Source organism: Scophthalmus maximus, chromosome 20 (genome assembly GCF_022379125.1).
Source record: "Scophthalmus maximus strain ysfricsl-2021 chromosome 20, ASM2237912v1, whole genome shotgun sequence".
NCBI lineage: Eukaryota > Metazoa > Chordata > Actinopteri > Pleuronectiformes > Scophthalmidae > Scophthalmus > Scophthalmus maximus.
In genome coordinates, this window is record NC_061534.1 from 6507244 (window position 1) to 6521806 (window position 14563).

The 14563-nt window shown below is 43.4% G+C and overlaps 1 protein-coding gene across 3 annotated transcripts in view; it reads right to left on the reverse strand.

Annotated features, from left to right (window-relative positions):
- Positions 1-13531, reverse strand: part of trabd2a (TraB domain containing 2A) — a 64857-nt gene extending 51326 nt beyond the window's left edge. Inside the window, exons 1-4 of one of the 3 annotated variants that reach the window (XM_035607757.2) lie at positions 13308-13531; positions 11003-11099; positions 3622-3795; positions 1316-1678 (exon numbers count right to left, since the gene is read on the reverse strand). In XM_035607757.2, coding sequence (XP_035463650.1) covers positions 1316-1420 — 105 coding nt within the window. In that variant the 5' untranslated portion in view covers positions 1421-1678; positions 3622-3795; positions 11003-11099; positions 13308-13531. Of the gene's footprint in view, positions 1-1315; positions 1679-1801; positions 2100-3621; positions 3796-11002; positions 11100-13307 lie in introns of those variants that run through there. The other 2 variants (XM_035607755.2, XM_035607756.2) reach the window with 2 other exon arrangements.
- Between the last annotated feature and the right edge of the window lie 1032 nt (positions 13532-14563).

Sequence of the window (14563 nt, forward strand, 5' to 3'; positions counted from 1 at the left end):
ACCACGTGAGTTTTTAGACCAATGGGGAAATTCCATTTACAATAATGTGTAACATGGGAAAGCAAGAAAATCTGGGGATGTTTGCCATATTTAAGGAGCAACGTTATTTCAGCACTTCATATTAGTCTGGAAAGGCATGAGGAACTAGAGCAATGAAGACATGAAACAGAGAAGGATGAATTCACAGAGAGAGGTGAAGAAATCCTTTATCAGTTACAAGTTTCTTCCTGTCATTTCCTTCACAAGTGTCACCGGGCCTGTCTGACACCAACCAGCAAAACAGCACTCTCTGTCCGCGTGAGAGCCGAGCAGACGGACTCCTAACAGGCTGATAATGACTTATTAACAGGCCACTTAGGACCCGAGTGCCAAACAAACAATACACATGTCGGTGATTATCAGACTTTGAGCCGTTAACCCAGGACGTTTCACGTTTCTGCTGCGTCGAACGTGAAACGGTCTGTGTGATTTTAAGAGAACAGGACGACTCCAATCAAAGTAAAGGCGCAAAGGTGATGAATAAGAAAAGTCTCATTCATTTGTGAAATGCTCTAGAGAAATACAAAGTAGCTCCTGATTTGCCCCCCTCATAAACACTTGTACAGACAGCAAGCATGTGACGAGCTGCATGTTGCACAAAGCCAATACACAAAACTAGTGCAGAACAACAAATGGTTGATTCATGGATTGACTTAATGCCAGATTATTTGTCTATAATTTTTTCTATAATTGAATAATCTTGTGCCATTCGTCAAACGAACTGACTTTCATTCGTTGGCAGCATCTTTTTAAATCCTCATCATCAATAAGAACATGATCATTAATTTTTACCAGATTGACTACATTTTTTTAAGGATGTGAACAAAAGCAATTGGAATATTGGACTGTGGGATTTCATGGACTGTGTGATGGGCATGTTGAACAACTTTTGCTACATATTTTGGAAAGAAAATAATAATAAACCAGACTAATCAATAACACAAATGACCATTAGTTGCAGACCCACACGGAGCACAACAAAGGGAATGTGGGATCTCCTCCAGACACGGCTGACTTTGCCATCACGTTACCCTGAGCCCCCTCTCTGACTGCCCAGTGGGGGGAAACAGGTTCAAGGATTGAACGAGCGATGCAACTCGACATGGAGAAGTTGGTCCCTGCCGAAGGAGAGGTGATGGCAGACGGACAGAAATGGCACTCCGTCCGGGGCTCCTGCGCTGACCAAGAGACGCTGCGGCTGCTCGGAGGTGTCCAGGTTGGCCAAACGCAAACCCACAGTCAGCTTTGCATGCAGTGGAGTTCAGTGGCAACTTACTTTCCCGTTGAGCTCGCAGTCGGCGGAGTCCTTCAGCCTCCACGCGTCTGCTCGGACCAGCAGCAGCAGGCAGGACTGGATGAATGCGCCCAGGGTGCCCCGCATCGTAGCGCCCGGAGTCTGCACGGTAGAAGTCGGGCGTTCTGCTCCAACGGCGCGTTGCACCAGCAGCACCACCAGCAGCAGCAGCAGCAGCCCCAGAAAAGCCTGTTGTGGACGGAGCCCCCTCACTTCCACAGCCGCGGCTCCATGCGGTCGCGCGAAACGAGCTGACAAGTATCCGACAAACCGCCGGACAGAGTCATGCTGCCTTGGGCCGGGACGCGGACGCAGCAGCGGGCGCGCAGGCGGATTCACGTGCGTCTGAGAGAGAGAGAGCGAGAGAGAGAGAGAGAGAGAGAGAGAGAGAGAGAGAGAGGTGGTCACTGGGGTTTACACAGGGTCAGATGGGGCTCCACACACACACACACACACACACACTCCCACCTCTCTCTCAGTGCACTGCGACTTTATCCAAAACGCGTGAGGCGTTTCGAACCAACCGGTCCACGGCGCGTCAACGCACCTCGAGTTGGTTTGTTTGGTGTGTGTGTGTGTGTGTGTGTGTGCGCGCGTGCGTGCGTGCGTGCGTGTGTTTGTTTGTTCGGTTAATGAGCAGACTTGCACCAGGGCGAGTTGCACGTTTCCGAAAAAAAGCCCAAGAACCAAACTTTTTTTCTGCAAACTGCTCCGCGCTGCCTGTCGGCCAGGTCTCCAGAGTCTGCCACTCTCTCCCCCAAACTGTGTGTGAGTGTGTGTGTGTGTGTGTGTGTGAGTGAGTGAGTCTCAAAAAACCACCCCCTAGGTTGCCTCCACAACTCTCTCTTCCTCTCTCCCCCTCTCTCTCTCTCTCTCTCACACACACACAGACACACACACACACACTTTAAGTATCCATTTACATCATTATAACTCGAGGTGTGGATGCCTGCAGACCAACTGGTCTGTGCAGCAACCGCGAGAATAAAAGCGCTGATCAATAGCGATATTTCACCAATATCGTCCAGATGAATAACAGTTTATAGTCCTGATTTCGATTCAAACTATCCACCCTTTTCTTTTTCTTTTTCTATTTGTAGTTTCAGACAGATGAGCGCGTCTCTCGTGGTCCCCCGACTACTACAGACGACCCCGGGTGCCAGTGGAGATCCCGGGGGTAGATTATCAGTCGCTGGTAGTTAATGCTTTACAAACTGGAGACATTAACATGAGAAAAAGCAGCAATAACAGTCCCCCTTTTTTTTCTCTCTCTCTTTTTACTCCGCCACGCATCCGAGCACAGACATGGAAATCACAGAAGTCCACCTTCTCTGATGGGGCTCCGCCGCAGCAGCTGGGACGATGCTGTAATTTCATGTGCAGTATATATCTATATATATAGATATATATCTATATATATCTATGATGTCTCAACCCTAAGCATTTCACAGTTTTGATGGCCCATGAATAATGATGTCACATAAATGCCCATTATGTTTCATTTTGCTCATTTATGCATTTCATTTTGTGCCATCGTGATTGAAATGTGAATACAAATACCAGCCATTACGTCACTGGTTGTGTTTTCTTTATCAGAAATCAAAAGGAAATTGTTAAACCTTTGGACTTGATTCAGTATATATCTGCAGTTCCTGCCCTTAAAAAAAAGAAGTTGTGGACATGGAAGTTATTTTATTTATTTATTTAATTAATTTTTTTAAAACGTGGATACGCGTAAGGTTATCTGTAGCTGCACCAGGAGGCCGATCTATGCGCTCTGGCTCTGTGCTCCGTCAAACTCCGGGTGCGCGGTGGTGGAGGAGGTGGGGGGGGGGGGCGAGCACATGGTGATGTCGTCAGACGTCTGAGTAAATACAAGACGGTTTGTTGACACGATGGAACGACTACGAGGGTTCATTTTCTCTGTTTGCAGACAAACACAACAGAGATGTAAAATTGACGACGAGGCTCCTGCGCATGGTGACTGGCTTTTTTTTTTTTTCTCCAGTTCCCAGCAGGGGAGAAACTCATAATTGACTGTGAAAGACGAGATTAATTAATTTGCTGAGGCAGGACATGATTTACCGTTGATAAAAACGTGCATTCGTTCTCAAGCAATACAAAAACAAACCATAAAGCTAGAAAAATATAAATAAAAAATAAAAATATATATGTACAGTATATGTATATAAATCGTTGAAATAAACTGAAAAGATCGGTCTATTCCAATGATTGATAAACGTTTGTGTAAACATTACAACTTGCACACTAGAATGATTTGAGCATACCTGTATGATATGGGTAGATGATGATAATGCAATCCAACTTTACCAAGGTCTCACAACGCTCCTCCTAGTGGACGAAATGGTTTTTCTCCAGCTCTGCTGTTCTCCACTCCGTCTCCTCCATTTAGTCCAACTTGACTGCCTTGTGGTCAGCCAATCAGAGCTTTCTTTTGGATTCTGTAAGAATGAAAAAGAAGGTGGTGGCACAAAAGATGCAAGTGATGATGGGGGGGGGGGGGGGGGGGGGGTGCAAAGACAAGACTGATGAGGAGAAGCATCTCCAAACTGAGTGCTGTCTCCGTGGGTTGTTTTTTTTTAGGATATTCATACTGTTGGATGCCAAGAGAGAATTTTTAAGAAATGCGAGCTGCCACAAATATGTTCAGACGTGAACTCTGGAAAATGTCTGGAAAAAATTGTGTCAGGACATTTCCTGGAGTTTGCATTTTCTCATATGAGGAACGTAGCAGGATATTGTTAGAGTCAGACGCAATTACAATAGCAGGACATTTTCCAGAACATGGGAATCTTCCTGAGATTTTCTTGCGGTACTCCGACGTGGCCTCACTCGGGCAGAAAAAAGTTTCAGAAAATGTCCGGACCTCAGTGCCGGTCTGAAAGCAGCTGTACAGAAGTATCAGGCTCTTCTCAGTAGATCTGACTGCAAAGTTTTAAAACTGGAAATATCCAGAGCATTTCTCAATTTAAACATGTTCACATTAAAATTCAACTTACTATGATGATTTGTTCAGGAGAAATGTTTAATGGAGAAAAAAGACACGACAAGTAAACATTGTGATAGCTGTGACCCGGTGGTGTGACGTGTGTGTGTACGTGTGTGTGTGTCCATGTTATGTTTCTCAAACTTTTCAGACATTAAAAAGGAAGCAGCTGCAGGTGTTCTTTTTACCTTTATACTAAGGCACAAAGATGAGCACTACCACACACACACACACACACACACACACACACACACACACACACACACACACACACACACACACACACACACACACACACACACACACACACACACACACACACACACACACACACACACACACACACACACACACACACACACACACACACACACACCGATAGAGGGAGAAAGAGAGAGAGTCTCGCACCTGTTTTCTATATCCATTATCCCACCATTTAGCCCACAGAGGCCGTTCCCTATAAATACTTATTCGACATACATCACCATCCTCTCCAGCTCCGTGTGCATATGTCACATATGTCTGGGGTGAAAACCTGTAACATGCTGCTTTGTACATCATCATTATTGCTCCGCGCAGCAAATTGAAACCACATATTCAACTTTTCACTCAAACTATAGATGTGTATGGGGTCAGGGTCAAGTCTGGGGGTCGGAGAATCACTAACCAGCACGTCACCCTGTCACACGTCAGATCAAACGTTGTCTCCTGAGCCTAGAATCATGTGACACACACGTGGTGATGGTGAGTGAAACAACAGTCTTATCATAAGGGTCTTTTTGTATTTTTTGAATCTGCATTTGCATCTCGCATGCTTAATAAAATCTCATTAAAAATATTGACAATACGACTTCCATGACTCGTCTCCCTCCAACATTTGAATGCAGATCTACTAATGTATTAAAGGGAGTCTCTTTGAAGCCTGATTTGGACTTCAGTGACCTCTCTCTCTCTCTGTGCTGTCTCCACCGTACATCTGTACATTTCCACTTTAAAGTGCCTCTGCTTGTGAAGATCAAACAGAACCAGGGTCTTCTGAGGTATCCCAGGCAAACATCTGATACTGTCTCTTTAGAGAAACCTTCAAAAGGATCTCACAGTGTGAAATGACCACATACGGTACATGTTTCATTATAAAAAAAGACTGGGAGGTGGATGTATTTGATCCTAACAGGTGAAGCATAGAACACACACTGACGCCGTCAGTAATGACACACCATTTCGCGGTAACACAGTACACCCGTATTATTTGGAATGGGAAAAATATGAATAGCAACAAAAAAAAAAAGCGAGCCATTTTTCCCCCTGACCTCTCTGATCAATGAGGCGTTTCCACAGCAGATACTACAAATTTCCAAATCACTTTTCCTTTGCAATTAAAATGAATTCTGTCGGTCAGGGAGAAAGTGGTTTAAGTGACCAGTCTCCTTCACAGTGTTTACATTGGTTGCATGGTCACTGAACTGTTGCACTGCGTTTGTCCTTTTAAATTACCTAACTACAAAAGGCATTAATGATGGAATTTAAATATGTCCTTAATTTTTTTTTAATATTTTTGTTTTTCATTATCTAGTCTGTAAATGCATACAAAATAACATATGTTAACTCTTATTTTTAAAATACTTTGATATAAGGTGTCGCCGGTTGTCATGGTGATGACGGACTGACTCACTGATTTCACTCTGCACCTGAACGCTGACTGACAGGAGCTGAACTCCAAATGAAACTCTGCAACTGTGTTGCATTGTTGAAAAGTAAAAAAAATTCGGAATTAATTAAACATCTCCTATAAACTGTCGACACCTGAAGTGATGAAGCAGCTGTTGCAGTGAGCAGATCACGGGCGCCTGTGGTTTACTCCTGGAGAAACACCTGCTGACTGTAGGCATCCTCCGTCTGCTGGATGACCGCTGTGGTAGAACACGGTAGGCCGCTGCTGATCTAAACGCCTTTGCTCTATATCACTATTTATTGGAGCACAATAATAAACAAATTAATAATAAATTAAACAATAGATAGATATGTATATGGATCACGTTGGTGGAAACAGTTTCCCCAAACAACATCAAAATGTCCCACCTGCATTAAACTTGTTATTTTGGTGTAAAATAACGGGCGTGACAGAAAAAGGGGATGCATATTCACGCAGTTATGAATGTGAATGCCACAAACGGGACCTCAAATGGCCCAGAGTTCTCTTATTACTGCCATACCATGCTCATAAAACAGAGAAAGATTGAAATAAATATTTTCAATTGTATTTATTGATCTGAAGTTGAAGTCGCTGCAGTTACAGCCCGCACAAAGGCTGATGTGGCTCATCTTGAGACAGCCACATCCCATGCCCTAAAGACAAAGGATCGGCGACAACCTCCATCCATGTGGAGCGGGAGCAAAGGGACAGCACCGCACCGCCTCCTCTAATGGAAGAACCGGCAGGCTCCAGCTCCGCTCCTCCAACCATGCCGACTCCAGTTCTTCCTGAGGAGACAGACCCGGGACAAACCGAAGGCCGACGGCAGGAACTGTGTCCGACACATGGAGGTTGATGGCAGGACCGTGACCGGGGTTCATCTCCCCCGTGTGCAGAGCTGACAAACCGCTGGAGAGTGAGCGACTGCAGAGCTCATGCCAGTCCTCGGGTCGATTCATCACAGAGTCTACACAGTGTGCAAAGACTCAGAGAGGAGGAGGAAGAGGAATGACACTGAGGAAGAGTAAAGCAGCAGCCTATGCGTTGGCCGATGGTCCAATAAGTGTCGTGAAGAAACCGGCCAGGTTATCAACTCATCAGAGGGAACCTGAGCGTCTGGCAGGGCAGGAGAAAGGCCTTGGTGGTGTCCTGCATCATGTAAACATGTTGCACCATAGCAAACAAATGGTTGTGAGAGAGAAATGCCACCGGAAAAAAATTATAGCAGCAACACAAGAGGAGAACATAAATAAGATTGAAGAAATATCTAAACCTCATGTCAGCGGAGATAAGCCGAGTGGCTAAACAATGAGCAAATCCAACTGAGTCAATGGAAGAGGTGTTACAGGTGAAGGTCTTGCCAATAAAGAAAGATAAGAAGTTCACAGACCTGGAACAGAGAACTGACCTGTAGAGTCTCCCTCTGCTGGGCATTCCAGAGAACACAGGCTTCGGGCACTTTGCGCGTTGGCTTCATTTTTCCTGAACCGGTGGCTACGTCCATCTTCCTATACAGCCTGTGGGTCACGGTTTCTCCCTCGCCAGTTCAAGCTGAACAAATGCGCGTTGAACCAACTGCAACGTGACCAACACTGGTCATGTTCATAGGTACATTTCGAAATCTGGTGGGTAGCAAAAGAGACTCTCAAAATGAAAAGAAAGAAAATACGTCATCGTGCCAAAAAAGTACCGCATTGGTCAATCGGGGAATTACTCCATCTAATTATCCTGAGACTCAGCTCAGTTTGGCAATGACTGCTCCGACTATAGGGCATCTGTCGAAATGTGTCAGTGTGCATAAGTGTTTTTCAGAGGCGGACAAAGCGAAATGGTTCTATTGAGACATGAAAGCAGACACTGATTGTAGTCAGATGTCTGGCCAGACTTTCATCAGCAAAGAGGTCACGATGCAATGGTCCAACTCAGTTTCATGCCACTTGGAGAGACCAGGTTGGATCAGGCAGGACTTTTACTGCCAGGCATCTAAGCTGCGACTACACCAACTATTAGCTAAATGTCATCTCTCAAAACAGCTTTAAAAAGAAGAGAATAAGACATCAGTGTCTGATGTCTCAATCCCGTATCAGGATCAGCTTCCTGCTTAAGGAAGTTTTGGTAATCTCCCACCACCAAACCTCAAGACGTTGGACTGCTTATGTAAACCACACGGGGCTGCCCCTGTATGGAATGTGTTGTACAGACAAATGTTGGTCTTTGTGATCCGGGTAAACAGAGCCTTCCTTAAATTTCCTGTCTCTGAGTGGAGCGAGGAGTCAGGAACATCACGGCGGATACAAGAAATCCTGATCTGGAGTTATTTCAGCAGCGTTCGTTGGAGCCATTCACGAACAAACTGTTTCTGGAGGATTTTTTCGGCATTCGTCAGGCAGAGTAAAGCAATCGCCTCTCCAGAGGACATTTCCTTTCCAGAGACGCATACTTTGTCTAAACACCGCACCGCTTACGGTAATCCCATCTATTCTCATCTCCGACTTCCCGACACAAGCAAACAAACCATCCAGATAGCTCAGCGTCAGTGACACCGACCTGCAGCGACGCAAAAAACCACATGATTGGATGTTTCTGATATTCTCGACACATTCAATTTTCCGCCCTCTTGCAAGCATCTGTAGTTTCACGTTTCAAACACAAACATGACATTAATGGCGAATGACACGCGGACCAGAGGCGGCATGACTGCACAGTTAGCCGTGATGGAAGTGGTCGTGTGACGGAGCCCTTAGTCACGGCATCAAAGCAGAAACGGTGTTCATGGTATAAAGCACTTACTGGAATCCAGGGTGTCCTGACGGCCGTGTGGGCAGAAACACACACATACCAAATACACAAGATCCAACTGTTTGATCTCGGCTCATGTTCTCAATTATCACAAATGAAACCACCAAACCATATAAAGCAGTTAAAAAAACGACTCTACCTCGGCCAGCTGCAACAGTAAAAATGCAGCTTACACATTGATGCTTCAGTATTAAGAATTTAATAATGTCATATATAATAATCTGTGAGTCACGGGGAACATTTTATGCAGAATAAGTGATAATTCATGTCGATACTGTGGCGCTAGTTTGAGCGCAGTAGGATTTTGAATGCAGGGCCTTTTGCTGCATTAAAAAGGATCTTCCAATACTGTTCTTTTTGGGATATTGCTAATGTCCCTTGGCATGAAAGTTTATCTGCTCTGTGTTAGCGTTTTTCCTTCAGGTTCAAAGTAGATTCTTTCAAATGACCAGATCCAGAGCAACATTTAAATATTGCAAATATTTCTCACAGGATCATAGAAGCAGTTATAACAGACATCCTCTGATAATTCACTCAGAATTGTAAGATTTCAATTACACATACATTTGTAGACAGTTTCTTGGCTCATTTTTTACCCGTGGTGTAATTGGGGCTGTTTGAAAGCCATGGAAACGTCTTCAGTCATTCGAAGCTCATCCTTCTTTGGAAAAGGAAACGGCACTCGTCGGTTTCCTCTTTCAGTCTGTCGAATGTCACAGTTACAGGAGTAATCGGCGTCGCAATAAAAACATTTTTTTTTGTAAAAGAGTTAAAAGATGACTTTTTAATGGTGACTCGGTCATGCTTCGTTTCTTTCCAGGGTCTAACCGAAGAGGTGTGCCAAGGAAAACACAGAAGCAGGTTTGGATTTGATTTTTGGCTGTATTGTGGTCATTAACTTAAAGCAGGGACAGGGAACCACCAACACAGTTTGATACGGCCTGCGAGGCAAATTCATAAATACAAAAAAAAAATCCCACTGAGAAGCTCAAAAGAAAATCCTCATGAGAGCAATTCATTTTTGACTGTGATAAAAAGGAAAATAATATTAAACAGTAGACTAGAATTTCCTTCAGGGTGGTCCCGTCTGGCTGCATGCCTGCTCACGGTCACAGTCAGGGTGAACAAAACACACATGTAGCAGTTACGGTTCATCGCTGACAAGCGCCGTGCCGACTGTCAAGAAGAGAAAAATAGATGCACTTTCCAAGAAGTGTGTCCAGTTTGCAGGGACTGGATAATTATTACTGCAAGCCTCTGGCTTCGATGCCATGTCATACATCTGTCTTTAGGAAAAAATGAAAACTATGCAGCTCCTTTGAAGAAACTACGAAATATATTTCAATCGGTAACACACAAATTATATAAACGTGTTAAGTTCATGTGTGTGTTACCAGTTTCTGGTTGGAGAGCAATTTTCTTCTTTCGGTGTATGCGATAAAACCTGTCTGTTCCAGTTTGACTTTGGCTCCTGAAAGCTAAGAGAACGTGTGTCCCTCCTTCCAGTGTTTCTTACTTCAAGTGAGGCCACTTCCTGGGGAGAGTTATGTGCTGCATGCAATATGAGATGAAATTCATATCCTCGTATCTAACTCTCGGTAAACATGTTTCCCAAAAATGTCTAACTATTCCTTAAAGTTGATGACCATTACATCAGGGAGGACAATAGAAAAGGACAATTTATTTCAACCTTCATTTGCACACCCATTTTCCCGTTTTGCACTGTCATAAGCTAGTTTTTATAGTTATAGTTTAATATTTAATTTAATTTTGTATTTTTATTTTATGTAAGATTGATGTATGTTTAATGTATGTATGTTTGTAAATGCTGCTGGATGCCTGAATTTCCCTCGGGATAAATAAAGTATCTACTAAACTAAACTATCACTATGGTAAACTACACACTATTGTACATGTAATGAACAGTTCCTCACACTTCCTACTGTCTCCTCATTCGGTCTAATCAAATCCAGAGGAGCGAGAAAACTTCAGAAAGTTCGGGAGTTAATGGTAAATCAAAAAAGAAAATGCTCCGGTGCTGGGTGTCGTCCGTACAATTGCAATTAACGTGCCCGTCACTGAAAACAAATTACCAATCAATGCATAACTCCAGAGGAGGGGGGCAGCTGTATGTGCGTGGACATGAAATGAAAGCGACGTAATGACTCACTCGGGCTGTCAGGGCTCCATAAATCAGCCGCAATTGCTGCTGTGAAGCCTCGCAGAGTTTCTCAGCCTCATCTTTGTGCTCGACTTCCAATAGCCACCTGTCCGCAGTCAGAAAACAAAAAACAAAAAAGGGATGACTTAACTCACTTACGCACTCTTTTTCCATTAAGTTTGATCACCATCACACCGGGACGGGACGGGACGGGGGCTGGGGGGCCGGGGGGCTGGGGAGGGGGTGGGGGCCAGCAAAACCGGGAGTGGTGTTGCTGCACGGCGAGAGAGGGAGGATGAAGGGGTGTGAAGGAATGCAGCTGTTCAAACAGCTCTTTGATTTAGTGGTCACCCAGTGTGACTCACTCTGGCTCAAATACCGTGGAGATCACTCAGACGTTCATCCCCTCCGGTCCGCTGGTTTTCTGCTCCCCTCTCTCGGCCTTTGTGTGCGTGTGTGTGTGTGTGTGTGTGTGTGTGTGTGTGTGTGTGTGTTTCTCAAACAGAGGGTTTAAGAGTGTACAGTATCTGCAGCATCTGAACTTGATGACTTGTACATGTGGTGGCGAGTTAAATTCAAAATGCCCACATGCACTCTTTTTTTATGAAGCTTTGATGAGCTACCTGGAATTGAAAGTATGAAAAGCCAAAAATTAGCAATTGAGATAAACTCCTAATCCCCTTTAATACATCTACAAATGATGGTAATCTGTATCTCGGTATCTAAGTTTAGATAGGTGGAATGAAAAATTGCTGCGGACGGATATGGCAGTTTTCTTACTCCTCTGTTATTATTTTAGCCCTCAGTTGATGATGTCCTACACATGCGGACATACCCAACAAGATTAAGGACCAACACAAACCAACTGGAATGTGTTGTTGAACTTTTAAAAAAATGCTCTGGCTTCGGCGGTGAAAAACCAAGTAGTAATAATAAGCGGTATGTGTTTTTTTCAGGCTATGATAAAAACACTTGCAATCAAAACCTCAAACATTTGGAGCGACTCACCATGAAGAATATCATCAACAACATGACTGTTAACAGTCATCTTAACGCACCAAAACACTATATATAAATACAAATATTCTATGATTCGTTCCTTTTTTTCTTCTTCATATGGACAAGCGACGCTTCACTGAACTGCCAGATTTTTGAACAGGGTTTGACAGGATTAACCTGGTGACGGTACAGTACACGTGATACAGTAAACAAACCAGGTAATCCCTCTGATCTAATGCGCGCTAACTATAGATCAGAAATATGCAACATTTATGTTGGTGTGTTATGAACACCTGTGGAATAGTTTGAACTAAAAAAGGCAGAATAACAAACAAAGCCTGCTCATAGAAACATTGCTCCACAGCACCACTAGTGGTCAAAAACTCCATAAGGAACCTTATTATTGTTGTGAAATAAAGTTATCTTGATTTCCAGTGTGTGTCCAAAGTCTGGCCCATTGCCATCAGCTAATGTTTGGGCCAAAATTTGATGGTGTCCAGTAACTGCCAGTACAGTTAATATGTATTTATATTTGTGGGAATAAATCTTATTGCCATGTTCTGTATTTATTGCCGAGTCTGCTCGTGAGCACATGTTTTGAGAATTTTGCCTGACAGTTTAACAATATGACTATTATGTTTTGCACTGTGGCCACATAGCTGTGTTTCAAACGAAGGGTAGCCTCTCTGCCAGGCTCCATTGTCACAATTTTTGACAAACATCAGAAATGCAGATTTTCATGAAATGTTTCTATTGTTTTATCGATTTTTTTTTCCCTCAATTGCCTGATCGCTTCAACACAACTTGGCCAATCAGCAGGATATTCATATTTGGGACAACCCTTGTACCTCTGTTCCGAATCATGGATAAACTTACATGAAAGGCTGAAATTGAAAAAAAGAAATCAGTCTAGCAGAACCGGAAACGGGGGGGGGGGGGGGGGGGGGGGCAGACAGTGAGTCACGTGAAGTCATATAAAAAGGCATGCTAAACAGGTAGCAACATACCAACACAGCATAAGCCTGTAACTCATAACAACCACTTTCACCTTCATGAAACACAATTCAAACAACAAGCCACAAAAGCAGCATCTCGCATTGACAGACAACTGTACATTGCCCACGAAGCCGGATATGACGTCATAATACTTAAAGCTAACAGCACAAGCTAGCACAAGTAAGCTCCGCGTCCACAGATTCCAAAAGGTATATTTCTTATCACTTTACGAACAACCCATCAATTAACCAGCAGCCGAAGAAGAGCAACAGCAACAACAAAGTTTGTATCAAACAGCGACAAACTTAAAACTTCTTACCGTCGATGTGTTGTCACGATGCGTTGTGTTGTGATCCATACATCCGGTCCTGTTCGCTGGCACAGAGACTACTTGTTGCTTCGAGATGATACCCTGCCTTGTACATCCCTGTTCGCTTCTTCGGTGGTGTCGGGTCTCATGGGGGTCAAATTAATAGATCGGAGGGGATTTAACATGGCGGCAAACCTGTGTAAGGTTTTCAAATGTCAGGTTTTATGTCGGAGAGAAAAGCCGAACAAATGGCGGGAAAAAAAATACATCTGCATCGCATATTAAACAGATTTGTGTCAAATCATGTAATGATCGTGTAAAACGTGGAGAGGTTAGGTTTTTTTTATTTAAATGAACATATTACAGACACAAGTATAAAGACAAGTTTGACATATTGCACGTTACATTTTGATATGTTATAACAGGACATCTACCTCCTACACAAAAGTGTATGTTAATATGGGAATTTTAACTTAAACAATTCAGATATCAGGGTACCACATAATATAAAACCAACAACAGTAGTGGTAATTATAACAATAATTTCACAAAAAAAGACAGTAAATAAAATAAATGAAAAATGAAAAACATCAAATAATACAATATTACACAGGGGGCTTAAATAGGTCAGACATAATCATGTAAATATTTCTGGCATTTTGTGTGTGCATGTGCATGTAAAAAAAATCTCAGGTCAGATATCCGTCCGCCAGGCCTCCGTACAAAAGGCGTTGAAACACCAGCTGATCTGTGTTTGTCTGATTTTGTGTTTGTGTGTGTTTGTGTGTCTGTGAGTGTGTGTGAGCGCGTGTGTGTGTGAGCGTGTGTGTGTGTGTGTGTGTGTGTGCATCAATGAGGGCCTTGTGTTATCAGCCCCCCTGCCCCACCACCAGTGTGATTGAAATGTAAATTGAAAGTGTCATAAAGCCCATTTTGTCAGCCAAACGCTAAGTTATGAAGAAATAATAACAGGCTCTTTCATTAGGGGGAAACGACAGCTCGCGCTTGCTCTGATTTTTTTCCCCTCCCAGTGGAATGTTTCTGTAATTACTTCAATATTGAGAAACAAGAGAGTCAAAAAAAGAAAGAAAAACATCTGGGATCAATGACAACATTTTCTTTGGATTTAGAAAACAATGTTCATACGCTGACAGCGTTTCGCTGGTAATAGAAATACGGTTCTGTAAAAGACTGGTATACTGTACAATTTTTCAGCTTCCATTTTTCCAAGTAGCTGACATGGCATTACAGGTGTCAAACTTTTC